This window comes from Alexandromys fortis, unplaced genomic scaffold (genome assembly GCF_014885135.2).
Source record: "Alexandromys fortis isolate MF-2015 unplaced genomic scaffold, M_Fortis_MF-2015_v1.1 scaffold_62, whole genome shotgun sequence".
NCBI classification, from domain to species: domain Eukaryota; kingdom Metazoa; phylum Chordata; class Mammalia; order Rodentia; family Cricetidae; genus Alexandromys; species Alexandromys fortis.
The window spans coordinates 197,722-213,931 of NW_026067942.1; the positions used below are offsets into that span (position 1 = coordinate 197,722).

Consider the following 16,210-nt stretch of genomic DNA (forward strand, 5'->3'; position numbering starts at 1 on the left):
TCCTCGCAGCAACCCTCTGCAGGGCCGTGCAACTTTCTCTCCGTTGCAAGAACACCGTAGCAGCAGCGTTAGGACTTTGGGTATCACTGCAGGAAGCTCCCAGTCAACTATCTACCCAGGAAGGAAGATTTGAAAAGTTTAATAGAGTAGGAAGGAGGTGGGAAGGAGGGGGTGAAGACCAGATGAGGGTGGAGAGAGCAAAAAAGCCTGGAAGGTCTGTTGTTTTTACATACAATGTGTGTGTGTGTGTGTGTGTGTTCCTACGCTGTAAATCCACACACGCACACAGTAAACAACCCCTTGCTAAAAGATTTCCTTGCTGTAGGCTCTTTCCTCACTCATTGTACTGGACACATGGAGAAGTCACTTTGTCCGGAGATGCCACAGCTCAGCGTTTACTAAGGCTTTCTCAGGAAATGTTGCTTAGTGATGGAGAGCAAGCCTAAGTGGCTCTGGGTTACACACACACACACACACACACACACACACACACACACACACACACGTGCGTGAGCGCGAGCGCCATCAAAAAGAAAAGTTTTCCTCTAGTTAGTTACATTGATCCTGCAATTATAAGGTGAGTGTTTGAAATAAGGGCCAAAATAATTCAAAAAGAGAAAACAAAGCTTCACTTGGGTCTTTTCTTCCCCTCTCTGAGGGAAGAATCTTCAAGTTCCTTGGTTCTGGAATTGGGACAAGAAACAAGGAACTGGGGGAGTTTGTCTTTGTCTTCTTGTTGTTGACACTGGAAGCAGGGACATGCTTACAATGTAGCCCAGGCTAGCCTCCATTTCCAAATTTCCCTGTCTCATCATCAATGGTTGCTAGAATTGCGAGCTTGCCTCTTTCCCCTGTTCTTTACACATATACCCCACTGGTGATTTCAAACAGTCAGTACAATGGTGTATTAGGGATAATAGCTTAAATAAACAGTTTACAGATTCCGTGCCCTCCAGTTGACATCATAGCTGTGTGTGGTTTATGCTCCTGTTCGGTATCTGGTTCGAATCTCTCATCCATCCATCTGCCTTCAGGTTGCAGGGTCAACTTGGAGGATGGAAATGGAGCAGGAAGGTTGATGGGAGAGCATGGGCAGGGGAAGGTGAGATTGCTTTCCTTGTGACATTTCTTTCACTGGGAAAAGGCAGGAGATCGGGATGCAGGGAAATGGGTAAGAAACTTCCAGTTACTAACTGGTAAAAGCTTGGGCTGAGACCTCAAACATTCACCCATCTGTCCATTCCCAGACACCAAGTGCTCTCAACCCAAAAGGACTTGGTCTGTTGTAGCAGGGGCACACACCACAGCTCGAGTAGCTGGTACATTTAAAGGTTGCTCAGGTGGATAGGTTTGGCCACTGGCTTTGGAGCAATGCCTCTGGGGAGACTGGAATGCTGGGGAGGGGTCTTCCTTCCTTAGAAAACCCCCATTAGTTTTGAAATAAGCTTTCTGAAACTGCTGCCTTTCGCTGCCTGTTGGCTGCAGGCTACCCTGCATCACTCTGGGAGTATCCAGATGCCTGGATGCTCCACCACTCCGGGAGTATTCAGATGCCTGGATGCTCCATCACTCCATCACTCTGGGAGTATCCCGATGTCTGGATGCTCCATCACTCCGGGGATATCCTGATGCCTGGATGCTCCATCACTCAGAATCCTTCTCTATGGTCATTCCAGAACACAGGAGAAGGAAGTGAGTGCGCCTCCTAAAATCTCAGTAGGGGCTTTGGACCATTTCAGAGGGGAAGGAAGACCAGAATGTTGTCAACAGATAAGGAATAAATCCAGGAAGATGGGGGGAAGAGCTGGGGACGTGAGCATCACTGAAAACAAAGAGGGAAGGAAGGAGGGTCATCTGAATTGTGCTGCATTTGATTTCAAAATAGCACGAAATGAATCTTTAGTCAACCTGCTGCTTTGATTGTTTGTTAAGGGACCCCTACCCCAGCCTTAAAGGAGAATCTAGACCTAGGAGAGTTGTCTGAGAAGCTGCAGGACCTTCTTGGAGTGGGGAGGATCGAATCATCAAGCACCATCCAAACTGCCTCAAAGAGGGCAGACTACCCTACAGACTGAAGAGGAGCAAGAAGGGACAGGATTTAGAGTGTTGAGCACATCCAAGGTTGGGTGCACAGGGTCTAACTTCCTCACTGCAGGGAGGAGCCTCGGACTGGGCGCTGGCTAAGGACTACTACCCTTGCTCCGGGGTTGAGGATCCTGGACTGTGGATGGTCTAGGGCTATTCGCTAGACTCCAACTAGTGACAAACCAGGCAAAAACCTTGTGCAGGAGCCTCCCGCGCTCCTTTGGGGACTGCTTGAGGCTGCCGGGCTCTCGGTGCTGTAGTTTAGGAAATGGCCTGAAAGACAGACAGACGCACATGGGCGATGCTAGAGGAAGAGCCCAGTTCCCAGTTAGTTTGCGCGCTCAGTTTCTCCAGCCGCCATCACAGGCTGAGAACTGTGCTGGCTGGGAGCCTAGCACCTCTCGCAGATTTGGAGAAACAAAAATAAACAGCCCTGTCAAATCAAAGAGAGGCTAAAACTTCTAGACCAGAAACGGGGTGGGGGGCGAGTGTGACAGAATCGCCTGCATTTAGCCCCGGCCAGACCTTGAACTTCTGCTACCTCCCCTACCTCCTGAATGCTGTCCTTGCGGTCTTGAGAGTGACCAAAAAGGCTCGGGAGCAGGCAGTACCAGCTCTCAAGTCAGGCTCTATGCTGTGCTTCCCGTTCGAAGACAGAGTTCTGAAGACAGAGTTCTCCCAGAGGAAGAACCAAGGCTTTTTTACACTTCCATCCTGGCTCTTATTGTGGTAGCCTAGAGGAAGATTGGCCTTAGACGGAAGTCATTTAATACCACCTTAGTCCGCCACCACCCACAGGGTGAGGCCAATGATGCCTGCAGGCACTCAACTCAGGTGAGCCAGCCCAGAGTACCCAGAGCCCTGCCTGTGAACTCTCCACGGCTGCACCGCGATGGTCTCAGCATCCCCAGAACCCTTGGGTTGTACTGCTCCAACTCCCTTGCAGGGTTTCAATGATAGCTCCTTGCTAAGCCGCTTGGCTTCCTCTTGTGTGTGCAACTCATCCATAATAAACACAAAAGCCACAATAATTATATTAATTTCTCCAGTAAATACTTTGAGGCCACCAAGTACTGTGTTAAGTGCTAGACTCTTCAACCACTTAGCAGAGACTCCATGACAGTATCTGGGGTAGAGCACATGTCTAACAAGCATTAGGTACAAGGTTCAAATCCCAGCACCACAACTCATCACCATCAGGGTTTTCAGGGGTTTCGCCCCTGAAAGATACATAATTAATTTCTTGCTTTCTGTGTTGACCCTGTCCTCACTATTAGTTAAGACCTTAAGACTCCCAAAGCGCCATTTGTCCTGACATATTTCAACAGCAGGCACATACTTTTCCCTCCAGGGACCCCACACTATCCTGTGTCAGAAAACTCTAGCACCTTCTCCTTCAAGTGCCCAATCACACCTAGAAGGGTCGAGCGGAATGCCTGTTGTATGTGCAGCGCCAGGTGCAGTTCCTCCATCTGATACTGTCCGTGGGGACAGGTGACCCTGACATCTTCTCTGGGAACGAGGGACAAAGTGGCCTCGTATTCACGAGCTTCATTAGCTCCAGATGACTTGGTTTCTTGGCGAGTGAGAATTACTGCGCTGCCTCCCCCCCACACACACCGTGTGAACACTAACAGAGATCTTGACAAACACTGTTAAGAATAAGTAAGTAAAAGAACGTATCTTGTCTAGCTGTATAGCTGTATACTGGCTACTTCCCTCTTGGAAAGGTTTGCTTTGTTTTTTGTTTGTTTTTTTTTTTTTTTTAATGCAACTGACCTACCTTCATGGCAGTTTACGGTTTAGGTTCATTTACCTGTATTGTACATTGCTGGGGGAAAGCGAAGCTAAAGGGTTAGATGAATTTCTCAAGGTCGGTGCAGCTAGTGGTTGACCCTGCGAGTGAATGTGTGAATGAATGCGTCTGGGGCTAATTCGAATCCTCCTTTGCTGGCCTAGGACCAAGAGCACTGGCTCCCAGCTACGTGCACTAACCACTTGCCATACCAACCACCAGGTGGTGAAGACATTTGTAGAACAACCCTGAGGTCCAAGACAGGCGATGCCTATTATCTTTCATCACCAAAGTTAAGTCTGAGATTAGATTGGGGGGGGGAGGAAAAGGGAGGGAGCATTGGTACCTCAGTACCCCCAAGTACCTTTGCAGTTCTGCTTACTGCCCAGAATAACAGAGATGACCAACGCGGGCTGAAAAGTACCACAGATAGTGCAGGGATCCTCAGAGCCCTGCTGCGGCACAGCCTGAGACTTTGCAAGCTGGGGAGCTGGGTGTCAACCAGCGGACTCCCTGCCACCTCTGGAAAGACAACCTCTCAGGGACACAGACTCCACCATCTCCATCCCTGCTTAACACAGGGGGGTGGGGGCGGAGACCCAAGCCTATGGTTTTGAGACTTTAATTCTCCTCTGTGAAAACTCAATGAGCTTTGATCCTGATCAGAGCCTACAGGACAAGCCTATCAAGAGGAAGCGCTTGTATTCTTGCATTCTTCCAAAGGCATGGATCCCAAGGTTCACATGGGTCCTTTCATTCAATCACCAGGTGATCTTGAGCAAATGTCTTTCCTTTTCTTCCTGCCACCTGCCTCATCTCTAGAATGAGGGCATCAGGAGGAATTGTGGTATAGAAATGTCTATCTGTGCTTTCTAAAATGGTGGAGGGGGAGGAAGCAAAGAGCTCCAAGGTACAACAGTCTGAGCTTGCTGTAAGGTGACAGAGAGAGAGCAGGAGTCCCCGCAGCTCTGTGAGAACCCAGGTGGGAGGATTACCAAGAGCATCCCACTCAGGGGAAACTCTCTGCAGGATGAGAACACGCCATATAGAGGAGCTTCCATTTGCGTTGGAGACCATGAACGATATCAAGACATTTGAAAATGCCATGGTGTTCAAGATCTGTTAAATCCAGGTTTTTATCTCCCCTCCCTAACACAGCACCTTCAGGTAGAGTTCTTAGAACCCAGCTCCAGTTCTCCACAAAGACCACTGGGTGTGGGATGTGTTGCTACTCTACCTCCCAGAGGCGGAAAAAGAGAGAAGGCAATGCCTTGTATGTTTAGGGGCCCCTGGACCTTCTTCAAGGCAGTGTCACTATATGGTAGGGAAAAGACTGAACTCAAAGTATCATTTACCTGTTCTTTAAAGAAAGGGGGAGGGGCTAGAAAGGAACTTCCACATAAGCTTCTGGCCTCTTTTGGCGTTTGCCCCAAGCCTAACCAGGCAGTCTGCTTTTTTCTTTCTTTCTCTCTTTCTTTCTTTCTTTCTTTCTTTCTTTCTTTCTTTCTTTCTTTCTTTCTTTTTTTTAAGCCATAACTTGGAAAGAGGAGGCGGTATTCCTGAACTGGTTAAAGTGCCATAATTCAATTCAAATTCAATTCAATTTAAATCCCCTGCTGAAGACTGACATTCTTACCTTGAGGACTCTCCAGCCTCAATAGACAACTGTGAGCCTGTGCAGAGGAACCTGGGCCCAGTTTCAGGGTTCTTGGCTCTCTGGTATCTAGAAAAAGAAAGCCTGCCCGGGATATTATCTTGTCTTTTCTGTTGGTGCAGTCTGGTCCAGCCATCATCCCTGTCAGGGCCTGGAGAGGGACAACAGTCAGAGAAAAAAATTGCAGAGTTCCAGGGTTTTCTTTTGGTCCCCTCTGAAGTTTGAAGGGGATCAGAGATTTGTGAGGGCTGGAGCTAAGGCTTCCTCCAATCCTTGAAGGGGTGAGGAGTGGGAGAAGATAAGGGAGTGATTTCCTTGGCTGAGTCTACTAGAATCTTCCTTAAATACTTGGCTTTGACGTCGCCCATAACCTGATGTGTTTGGCCCCAGCGGGACTGGAAAGCGGGGTGGCACACTCTTCGAATCCAGGTTCCTCCCTGCTTTCTGCAGAGGACAGCAAATGCAGAAGGTGGATCTGGTTTTCAGTGGTTTTGGTCTGCGGAATGTGGGAATGTGGCGCCAGACAAATGCTACGAGACAAGCGTCCCACCCACAGAGGCAGAAAAGGACGGTGTGAGGATTTTTGCCTTCTTTTGCCATACAGAGATTGGAGCTAATGAGAGAGAGAGAGAGAGAGAGAGAGAGAGAGAGAGAGAGAGAGAGAGAGAGAGAGAGTTAAAAACAGACAGTAGTGTTTCTCTGAGTGTCTGTTTCTGTCCCTGGTGAGTGTGTGTGTGTGTGTGTGTGTGTGTGTGTGTGCAAGGGTGGAGGTTGTGTGTCAGACCCTACTCCTTCCACCTAGTGGAATTCACTTCTGCTTATGTTTTTTGGAGGCCTTGGTATGGTAGTTCAGTTGGCTCCTCGTTGAGGGGACTCCTGCAAGCGGTAAGGAAAAGTCGGTAAGGAAAAGTCTGCCTCTTCTCAAAGAGTAACTACTGCTTGGAGGAAAGCTGAGTCCCGCACCTCAAGCCATAGAAGAGGGACGCGGGTCTCGGCTCGCTTGGCGGCTGCTTTGGGCTCTTCGGGGCTTCGGACCCTCGCATGCCCACCTTCACCAGACTCCAACCAGTCCAGAGGTCAGGCGTCCTAATCTTCCACACTTAGCCTTCTCTGAGCCTCAGAAATCTCAGTCCTAACCTGACCAGACTGAGATCAAACGCTTCCAGAAAGATCCCAGTGGCCCAGCAAAGCAGCCTCCAACACACACACACCGCGCCCAAAAGGCAGCTTTATGTCCAGCGGTCTGCCAGGGGTGGGGGTGGAATAGGAATGAGGGGCTTCTCTCTGCAGCTGCCCTTTTTTCCACGTAAACGAAACTTCACAGGGCTTGTGACATTCTGGATGCTGGTGGAAAGGAGAGTTTCACGAGATAAATGGTCAAAAAATTAGGGGGAGAGGGTAGCAAAGAAAAAAGTACATCAGGTCATGCGAGGGCACCACCCGACTTTCAGACTACCCATTCCGGGTTGGTCACAATCGGCTTCCACACTACGTGCTCCAGGTGGCCTGCGCCTGGGTAATTTCGGTCCTCAAGTCCCACGGGTCCCTGGCCTTGCCCAACCTGGAAGAAAAAGGGCCGAGAGTCTACCTGAAAAGGCAGACCATTACCGTACCCCTGCATTGGTTCCTTTCCTTCCATTACTGAGTCTAAAAGTCAAGAAGAAAAACTGCTGCCGTCGGGTTAGAAGAGAGCAGGGGAGGGGGCACGGTGAACCAGAGGCGTCGGAAAGTTTGCATAAAGCACCGGCCCCTCCCAGTCTTTCCCCAGACAGGCCCAGCTCCTCCTTGCTTAGGTGGGTAGACCCCGGCTCCCCTCTCTTTAATATCAGAATTGGGTTTAAGTGTGTCCTACCTAATTCCGTGTCTTTTGAATGTTTGGATTCCAGGTTTTAAATATATGTTAAGTCAGAGTAGAGGAATCTAGGCAATGACTGCAAGCTTGGGGTACAGGGCCATACTAAAGTCTGAGAAGCAAAGCCCAATGGGAGACTTAAGAGACACTGAAACACCCCCAACTGAAGCCCGGGCTGTCATAGAGGCTGCCTGTGGCCCCCCAACTCTTATGAGTAGCTAAGGATAATAGCTAGCTTGCGTTCCCCTTTAAATCGGGTCCCTAGTGAAGATGTTCTATCTTGATTTATTCTTGCTCTCCCTCCCCCAACTACTTTCTCTACGGTCTTTCAAAAAAAAAAAAAAAATCTCTCTTCTTCATTCCGGTCCTGGGTCACACAGGTCCAGAGCAAAAAATCCAGGAAGTAGCTCCAGGGAATGACGGATCCAAGCGGAGGAGAAGATCAGCGACATGCAGGCTGAGCAGCGGCAAACTTGCCATTCCTTCAGGAGAAGAGTTGCCTCCCAGGATCCCTGGCCGCAGCACTTTTCCTCCCTTCCTTGGGCAGGAGGAATTCCCGAATTAGATGCTGTATTTCTACGAGGACTTGTGCCCTGGCACTGCTCTGTGCCAAAAACTGCCTGGGACATCTGTTTCTGTTGTTGTCCTTGTTACCGCTGTTTCAGTTTCCTCCCAAAGACGGTTACTATCTTAACGTTCTCACATCGTTTCCCCGCAAAGGCGGTGGGAAGGACATAGGTTGTAAAAAAAGGCTTCACGTTTTAAAAGAAAGGCCCTTCCAGTATTCATCCTCCTCCTGGCTGCATTAACGCGCCCTACTGTAATCCACACTAAGGCCTAACTCCCCACTGCCTGTAGTGGGTGCCTTCAGGGGAAGAAAGGCAAAGGAAGATTTTATCTGGGTTCAGGGGGAGTAGTGCTAAGTATATTGCCTAGATCCTCTCAACAAACATGGGCCAGGAGATCCACAGCTGGCTTCACCTCTGTCTAACATTCAAAGTCACCTCATTACTGCCCAATTACATGAGCCTCTTTAAAAGCAGAGCCTTGGCACTTGGAAGACCTCGTCTCCAGTCCCTAATTCTTGTGGTCCTTCGGCCCTTTTCTTACCAGACATCGCCTTGGGTTTCCCTACCTCCCCATTGCGCAGTTGCACTGGGACAGCCCCCAGCCTCCTGACTGGAAGCCTAGCAAAGGCCTGGTGAGCACGGATGGGTCTGGTTGGATTTCTGCTCCACAGCAGAGCGGATTCCACTCTAACTCCGAGCTCTCCGCAGCCACGGGGAACGCAGGCAAGCATGCTCACGGCATCTCGACCCTGCTTAGGAAAGCCATCTGCAGAACAGGCCTAAGATTCTATATTCTGTTTCATAGCGGGCCTCGCACCCAGGCAGTCATAGGTGGGGGTTGTCAAGGACTTCGATGCTGGGTGAAACCTCTACCACCCCGCGGGGGTCTCTGTGGGGGTCTCTATCTTTGACACTGGGGCTGCTTTTCCCTCCTCCAGATGTTGCCATCTGCTGTGTCTCAGGGATAAAGTACTGGTCCCCCCATCTTTGATACTTAACAACCTCCATACCCTAGCAAGCCAGCAAGCCAAACGGCCTTTACAAACTGTAGTAAACATTTTATTTACAAGTTAAAGGCCTTCTAAGTGCAGCAAGTCCTTATGCCAAGACCCCTGGTGCTCAGAGCAACAGTTCCATCAAACACTTCACAGTGTGGGCTGCTTGGGTAGGGGGAACAGTTGCATTCTTTGGCAGGGGAACCTCAAAACTTTCCTCTCTTTTGGGAGCTGTAGGCCTCAGGCAGCCTAGGCAGCAAAAGAAAGGGTGTGAACCCCAAGAAGCTGCCCTTGGCGTCTCCCATCTCGGCGACCCTTGCCACCAACTAAAGTAGACACAAACTCCAGCCAGTGATGGGGAAGTTGCATGCCACGCCATGCCATGCCATAAGCACCCTTGGTTCAGTCTATAAGCCTGCAAGCGGGGCTTGGGCAGGCTCCGGACTCTGGGGATTGCTGGTGACTGAGGGCTGGTGCGCGGGGAGCAGCTCCGAGCTGCTCCCGCCAAGGCTGTTGGCACTCCCCGCGCCGGTGTTGTTGCTACCCAGGCTGCTGAAGCTGAAGCTGCCACCGCTGGCACTGCTGCTGGTTGTGAGAAGGGCGCCGGCGGCGGAGGCCTTGATGACCGTAGTTTGGTGCAGGGACCGCTCAGTCCCCTCAGTCCGTTCCGTGTCGCTGGGGGCCATGTCCAGGGACTCCGAGTCACTGCTCTCGCTCTCGGCCTCGCCTTCGGAACGGCTGGGGCTTCTCTCTTCCAGTTCGCCCTCGGCGGGGGCTCCTCCAGAAGGCTTTTCGCTGACTTCCTTGTCCTTGTCCTTTTGCGCCTGAGCCTCCTTAGAGTGTCTCCACTTCATCCTCCGGTTCTGGAACCACACCTTCACCTACGTGCAACATCAAAAGAGATGCGAGATAAATAACCAGATTGATACACCTGGAGTTAGCCCCCTACGGCAAGATAGCGCGGCGGACACTCATTATGCCTCCAGAACCCAGACTGCTTAACTAAACATAAATATCCAGGAACTATCTAAGAGGTGAAACCCGCCCAAGCCACTAGGGACTATTCTTTAAATATGGCCCTCGTATCGCAAGACTGAAATGCCCTGCGTGCAAGTGAAGGACGGGTTTCTTGCAAATTGCTTTGTAATCTCACCAAACTCAGGACTCCTGTAGAACTGATTAAAAGTAAGGAGTCCTGACCCCCAAATTGCATACACACACACACACACACACACACACACACACACACACACACACATATATATCCCTATTGTGTACGCAAAGCCAAGGTTTTGGTGAGAGCCAATATTAAGAACTTCTGAGGTCCCTCTCATCCCTAAGCATTCACTAAGTAATTCACCACAAAAACTAACTGTACAACCCCAATCCCTTAGGATTTTTGAGACGGGGTTTCTTTTGAACCAGGCTGGCTTTGAACTTGAGATCCTCCTTCTTCTGCCTCCTGAGTACTCAGATCACAGCCCTTGGCTGTTTTAAGGAGGAAGTGAACAAAGGGGCAAGGGACTCAAAGAATTAATCCCATTAGAATGGGCACCTGCTGGGCTTTAAGTAAAGGAGAATCGCCTGAGCACATTTTTACCTAAGAATTGACACAGACCCTATTTTTGTGAGAGACAACCGTATTCTCCTGGGGCTCAGAAAATATTGGAATTAAATACGCAGCTTATAGGAATGGGGAAGAGATGGATGGAGAATCTATATAAATCCATGATCCTCTGGGGGACCCAACACATTCACACAAGTTTCAGCTTCCCCTTTAAAAACAACGTGCATAGCTGGTAGAAAGCGGCCAGGCTTTCCAGTCCATCTCTGTGTGCTGAGGAAGCGTGTTGTGTAATGGAGAACAGAAAGACACAAGGACAGAAGTCCGAACCAGGGGGGGGGGGGAGAGAGAGAGAGAGAGAGAGAGAGAGAGAGAGAGAGAGAGAGAGATCCTGCTTTGGCTTCTGCTCTGTGGGAGTCCGCACTGAAGCAACAAGAGTGCAGAACAAAAAGAGTGTAGTCGGAGAAAGCAAAATGAAACTCTTAATTCATGAAACTGAGAAAGAAAAAAGTTCCCGGACAAAAGATTCCTATTGTCTCTTCCTTCCTTCCTTCCTTCTTCCTTTCTTTTTTAAATCAAGTGGGCAGGACCTACTTAAAAAAAACGTTCTTGGACACTGTAAGAAAATCTTTCTTCTTTCTCTCAATCAGCCCCGTTGCCAACAGATACTATCTTCAGAGACTGGGCTGTTAGTTAGAAAGTGGGACTGTGGCTGCTCCAAACTCAAACCCTGTCTTAAAGCAACTCCGAAGTCATTCCGTTTGAAATTATATTTTCAGTTCCTCACAAGTGGGATTTCACAATCCTGTGAAGGAAGGCAGGGACCCACAGTGATCTATCGACTTTGGGTTTTTCTCTTCTGAAACAAACTGCCTCCGACAGCGAGGCGCACTCCAGTCGAGTGCATAATTGCCATCTCCTTTTCGCTTTCTCCGCGGTTCTTTGGCCTCTTGGCCAAAATAAACACTCGATGCTTGTTGACATACATCTTCAGGAATGGGCTATTCTCTCTGTCCGCCTCCTCCACCTCCACCCCTACCCACCTCTCCTCAGGCTGTGAGTTGCAACACCACAAAGTCTCGCAAGTTCAAGACCTTGTGTTTTGATTGCTGAAGGTGAGTAGTCCTGGAGGAGGAGGCCTGCGGGTCCCGCCCGCCTTGTTTATCATTTACTGCCTGCGGGAGGACACCCTGCCAGTGGCTTACCTGAGCATCGGTGAGTCCCAGCATCGCTGCCAGCTGCTTTCGGTCTGGCTTCGTCACGTACTTCTGAATCTCAAACCTCTTCTCCAGGCCTTTCCTTTGCAGATTGGAAAAGACCGCACGGGACCAGGAGCGCTTCCGCTTGTACGTCTGCGGCATGGTGTCCTTGGTGAGCACAGCATAGGGACCTGCCAACCAGCAGGAAGAGACAAAGAGGTTTAGGGCCTAGTTAGTGTTAGGGCCGCAGCCTGGGCGCCTCTGGTTCTCCTAGGTATTTAAAGGTGTTTTGAGTTCACATTCGCCTCCCAGCTCCTTTTGCTTGTGCGAGAATGGCCTAAGGACTTTTTTTGAAAACAGACTTTTCGCAGAACCACTTTAGGCCTAAAGCCAGGAAGAATCGGAGATCCGTGGATTCGCTCAAGAGAAATTCATAAACTAGATGCACAGTCACCAGACATGTTAAAATAGTTGGAACTGTACCTGGGGTCTGAATTACCTGCTAGTGACAGCCCTATACTCCACGCATTTGTCTTTCAGAGAAGATGTAACCAGTCAAGCAAAACTCCCCCCCCCCCGTGTGTGTGTGTGTGTGTGTGTGTGTGTGTGTGTGTGTCTTCAAATCACCCTCTCTGGGCGAAAAGAATAGGGACAGGGACCCACGCCGATATATCTTGATTCTCCTCTCCTCTCCAAAGTGTCCCACTAGGACAGTTTCTCGGTCTCTCCTAGGACTAAGGCTTCTTCCCCAACTATGGGGTTTTGATGCTGCGGCATCAGACTAAGGTATCTAAGGGTCGGTCGCTCGCCACCAGGCTCACGGATTGAACTCGGGAAGTTTTCTACCTGGAAACGTGTCTTGGAATTGATGCTGAACAGAATTTCTTGGGTTGGAGCTTAAGGGGCTGAGGATAGCAGACGCCTCGTTAATGGGATCTAGAGATGCGAAGAACTGTCCAGCCGAAGGCTGCAGGCCAGCGAGGTGCACCCCTGCAGGCCGCCCACCAGTTAGCAGCGACGTGAGATCTGGGGAGGGGGTAAGAAGAGTTTGGTTACACCGTGGACAAACTCATATCCTCCGGGCAGAGTTCTTTCACCCTTCCCTTCTCCTTTGCTCCAGTTTTAGGCAAGCGAAGTCAAGAAAGACCCCGTATGCACAGAAAGCACTTTCCCCGGCAGGGCAGCCGCCAAGGGTGGGGCCTGAACTGCCCCTGTGTGTGTCAATCACGTCCAGTCCACCCCACAGCAAGAAAAAGCTTTTCATAAAATGGTCATAAGGCGGTAGGCCCCTCACTCTGCCGTCTTCCCTCAGTAGCTTAGACCAGCAGTTTTACTTCCCCACAATTCTTAGGAAGAATTTTACTGGAAATCAAATTAAAGCAAAATGTCCCCACGCTGAGATTTCCCCGTGAGAAAGGCCTATGTGTTTCTGTAGACACGTCATTCAAAAGATAGTTTATACCCACCCACTTTTGCAAAAGTTTACAGGAATAGTGTTGATACCCGTTGTGTGCTGTGTAAGCATCCGAGAATCACTTTTTACATAGAGTAGTTGAGTTTTAAATGTCACATAAGTTTTCTTACAATTCGTTTTCTTTTCCCTCATTCTACTGATTTGTCCTTAAATGTAAAAAGTACCCAAAACCCGCACGGGATCAGGGCCCTCATGAGTGGTTATGAGGCCTGAAGCCTGTCACCCAGGACGTACCTCTCAACGTGTTGCCTTCCTTGACTTTTGGGTCAAATTCTGCAGACAAAATTCGGTCGATTCCAAATTTGAGGTCTTTGCTGGAGGGGGCAGGGGCGGAGCCGCTATGGTGGGGGACCACTCGGGTCCCTGAAGCCGGTGGCTGCAGGGAGCCCGCCCGGGGTGGAGGCGGAGGCTGTGGCTGTGACTGTTGCTGCTGCGTCTGTTGTTGCTGCGGGAGATGCTGGTGGTAGGCAGCCGAGAGCGGGGACAGCCGCTGAGGGAAGCCTGTCGGCACTTCTGAGGGCGCCACCACCGGGGTGGGACGCAGCGGGGATCTGGTGGCAGCTTGGAAGGAGGCGTGCGGGTGCACGGAACCCAAGTGCGCGGTGAGGGCGGCCGAGGCCCCCACGAGTCCCTCTGCAGCGGGCCCCGGCTCCCCGACGCCGGCATGCAGGATGTCCGCGATGCAGAAAGAGGGCTTCTTGACAGCCGCTGGGTCCAAGGGGAAGGAGCAGCCGCCCGGGCCGCCGGCAGAGGAACAGTACGCGGCTGACCAGAGACTAAAGTTGGAAGCGTAGAAGGGAGCCAGGCCGGCCGCGAACATCCTGGCAGGATCCTGGCGGGGTCCTGGGTGAGTGGGTAAGTGGGTGGGTGCCCGGGGAGAGACGGTGTCCCAGCCAAGCCCGGTCTGCTTTCGGTTCTCCGCCCGCACTGAAGCCCAGGGCCAGCGGGGAGCCCTAGCGCCACCGAGAGAGGAGGCGAGGGCCCGGTCGCCTCCCGCCACCGCCTGGGCCCCTGGCCTGGCTTGAAAGGCGGTGCGGCGAGCGCGCTCCCCGTGGGATGGAGGCGATCGCCGGGTACTGGAGCGGCGAGGCGGGTGCGGCCTCGCTCTGCTACTCCGGAGAAACCGGGGAGACTGGGGCCCGACACCGAAAGAAAAACCCAAACAGCTAAGCTCTAAGAACTAAATTTAAAACAACAATAATGATCCGTTAGTTTAAAAAAATAAGAAGGAAAAAAAAGAAAAAAAAAAGAAAAAAAAAAAAAACTCCTCTCTAAAAACTCCCAAAGTTTTGGCAGGAGCTTTCGTGTCAGACCCGGGGTAGGACCTTGATCCGTGCGCTTATTGGACGTCTTTGTGACCAATGGGACTCGGGAGTGGAGGGGAATTGGGAAAGAAGGGGCGTGCCCCGCCCTTAGCCACGCCCTGGCCACACCAAAGTGTTTTCTGCGGCCGCGTGGGCTGAGCCCAGTACTGTGAGTCCCTCGGTGCCGCTTAGGGGCGGAGAGTCGGCTCCTCCGGCCTCTGGCTGTCCTTTATCCCCCTGCGGCTCGGGGACCTGCCACCGGGAGAAAGGAGTCGGTCTCAGGAGTTTTTCTGGAGCTGCCGAGAAGGAGGGGAGCTCTGGGGCTCCCATGCTCGGCAGTAGTGAACAACTTCTCTCTCACCTCCTGAGCAGACCGCGCGGAACGCCCATAGGCTGTCCCTTCTATATCCTGCTTTCACGCGATTCTTCTTCTCTCTGATTTTATCCCAAGTGCTAGTGTCCTAGACAAAGGCCTCATCTTTTCCGGGCCCCTGTAACCCAGAACCCCAGCCCAAATCTGCAATCCGTCTGCCACTGAGCTCATAGGAGCCCAAGAGAAGCCAGAAGGAGGGCCGGCCGCAAATTAGTTTTATTCTGAGCTGTCATTCCAGTGACAACTTGAAAGAGTGACTTTTCAAACAAAATAAGATAGATGGCTCCAAACATCTCCCTTATACTTTTGCCCCGAGACTTGGAAACAACAAAACGGGCTTTCTCGCCAGGCCCTGGAGAGCAGCACGCGCGTCCCCTCCCTGCACCTTGTAGGAAGTGCCACCCTTTGCGGCCACCACAACCCCGGGTCACGTGGTCCGATATTTTGCAAGTGCCAGGGAGCGGTTGCCTTTGAGAATAAATACCCACTTTCAATTCGGTGGCAGTTTTTCCAGGATCCGCTTTGGCCTATTGGCAGTAGGCACTGCCCTAGCCGCCGTAGCCAGAGCCTTCCATTTTAGCCAGGGTCTTTAGAACTTAGGGTAGGTGTGAGTGGGGGTTTTCTGTTGCATTAACATCTCTATTTTAAGAATTCGTTCTCTTTTAAATTATAGTCAGAATGGATTTCCCCGCCCCGCTCCCAAACCGACCACAGGCCACCCGGATGAGCTGTTCTTGTACATTTTCAGGAAGAAAATAAAATAACGACAATAACGAAACCATCAAATTTTTTGTTTTCGATTGTCCAAATAAGAGTCTCTTAAATGAGATTCCAAGGCACGCTTATTTCCCCTCAGCTCTAAGATGCCAGTTAAACCCGAAAATGCAAGGGAAGGTACCAGGCTATTATTAGTTCAGGGCTGGAGTGGGCTCCCGAGTTAAAGTCTAGCATCTTCGTGGCCTCCCTCAGCGATGTTGTCACGTTAGCGGTTGCCTTTCTCCTGGACCGCAATTAATGGCTAATCAATCACAGGATCGGCAGCCACTGAGATTCTTCCTCTCTTTCCTCCCCACCTCCCCGGTCTTTTCCTCGCTTTCCACCCTGCTCCCCGCCCCCCCCCCCCACACACACACCTCTCTCACAGAAACGCTCCCGGGACCCTAACTCCCAGCATCAGGGACAGGGGTACTATGAGAGTTTGGGGTATAGACAGTTGAAGGCAGCCGTGCCTGGGACGAGAGGGGCCGGAAGGCATGTCTAGCAGGGGATGGACTTGTGACAAGCACAAGGCCACCGGAGTTGAGACTTTGGCTAAAGGTTCTAGTGTGATGAGACGAAGAGAACAG

General features: G+C 51.0%; 1 protein-coding gene across 1 annotated transcript; it reads right to left on the reverse strand.

Moving 5' to 3' along the window:
* Positions 1–9,011: 9,011 nt before the first annotated feature.
* Hlx (H2.0 like homeobox) lies at positions 9,012–14,462 on the reverse strand. The gene is made up of 4 exons (XM_050148261.1): positions 13,422–14,462; positions 12,560–12,739; positions 11,720–11,904; positions 9,012–9,831 (listed from the first exon to the last, which is right to left on the reverse strand). Exons 1-4 carry the CDS (start codon positions 14,005–14,007, stop codon positions 9,358–9,360), a joined length of 1,425 nt encoding a protein of 474 aa, XP_050004218.1. The 5' UTR covers positions 14,008–14,462; the 3' UTR covers positions 9,012–9,357.
* Between the last annotated feature and the right edge of the window lie 1,748 nt (positions 14,463–16,210).

What these genes read in the sequence shown, in the direction of transcription:
- Hlx (XM_050148261.1), bottom strand. Translation starts at nt 14,007, where the DNA reads ATGTTCGCGGCCGGCCTGGCTCCCTTCTACGCTTCCAACTTTAGTCTC. An exon ending in ATTCCAAGACACGTTTCCAG is followed by an intron (nt 11,905 to 12,559) that starts GTAGAAAACTTC and finishes GCTGGTTGGCAG; the next exon opens with GTCCCTATGCTGTGCTCACC. An exon ending in TGGGACTCACCGATGCTCAG is followed by an intron (nt 9,832 to 11,719) that starts GTAAGCCACTGG and finishes TGTTGCACGTAG; the next exon opens with GTGAAGGTGTGGTTCCAGAA.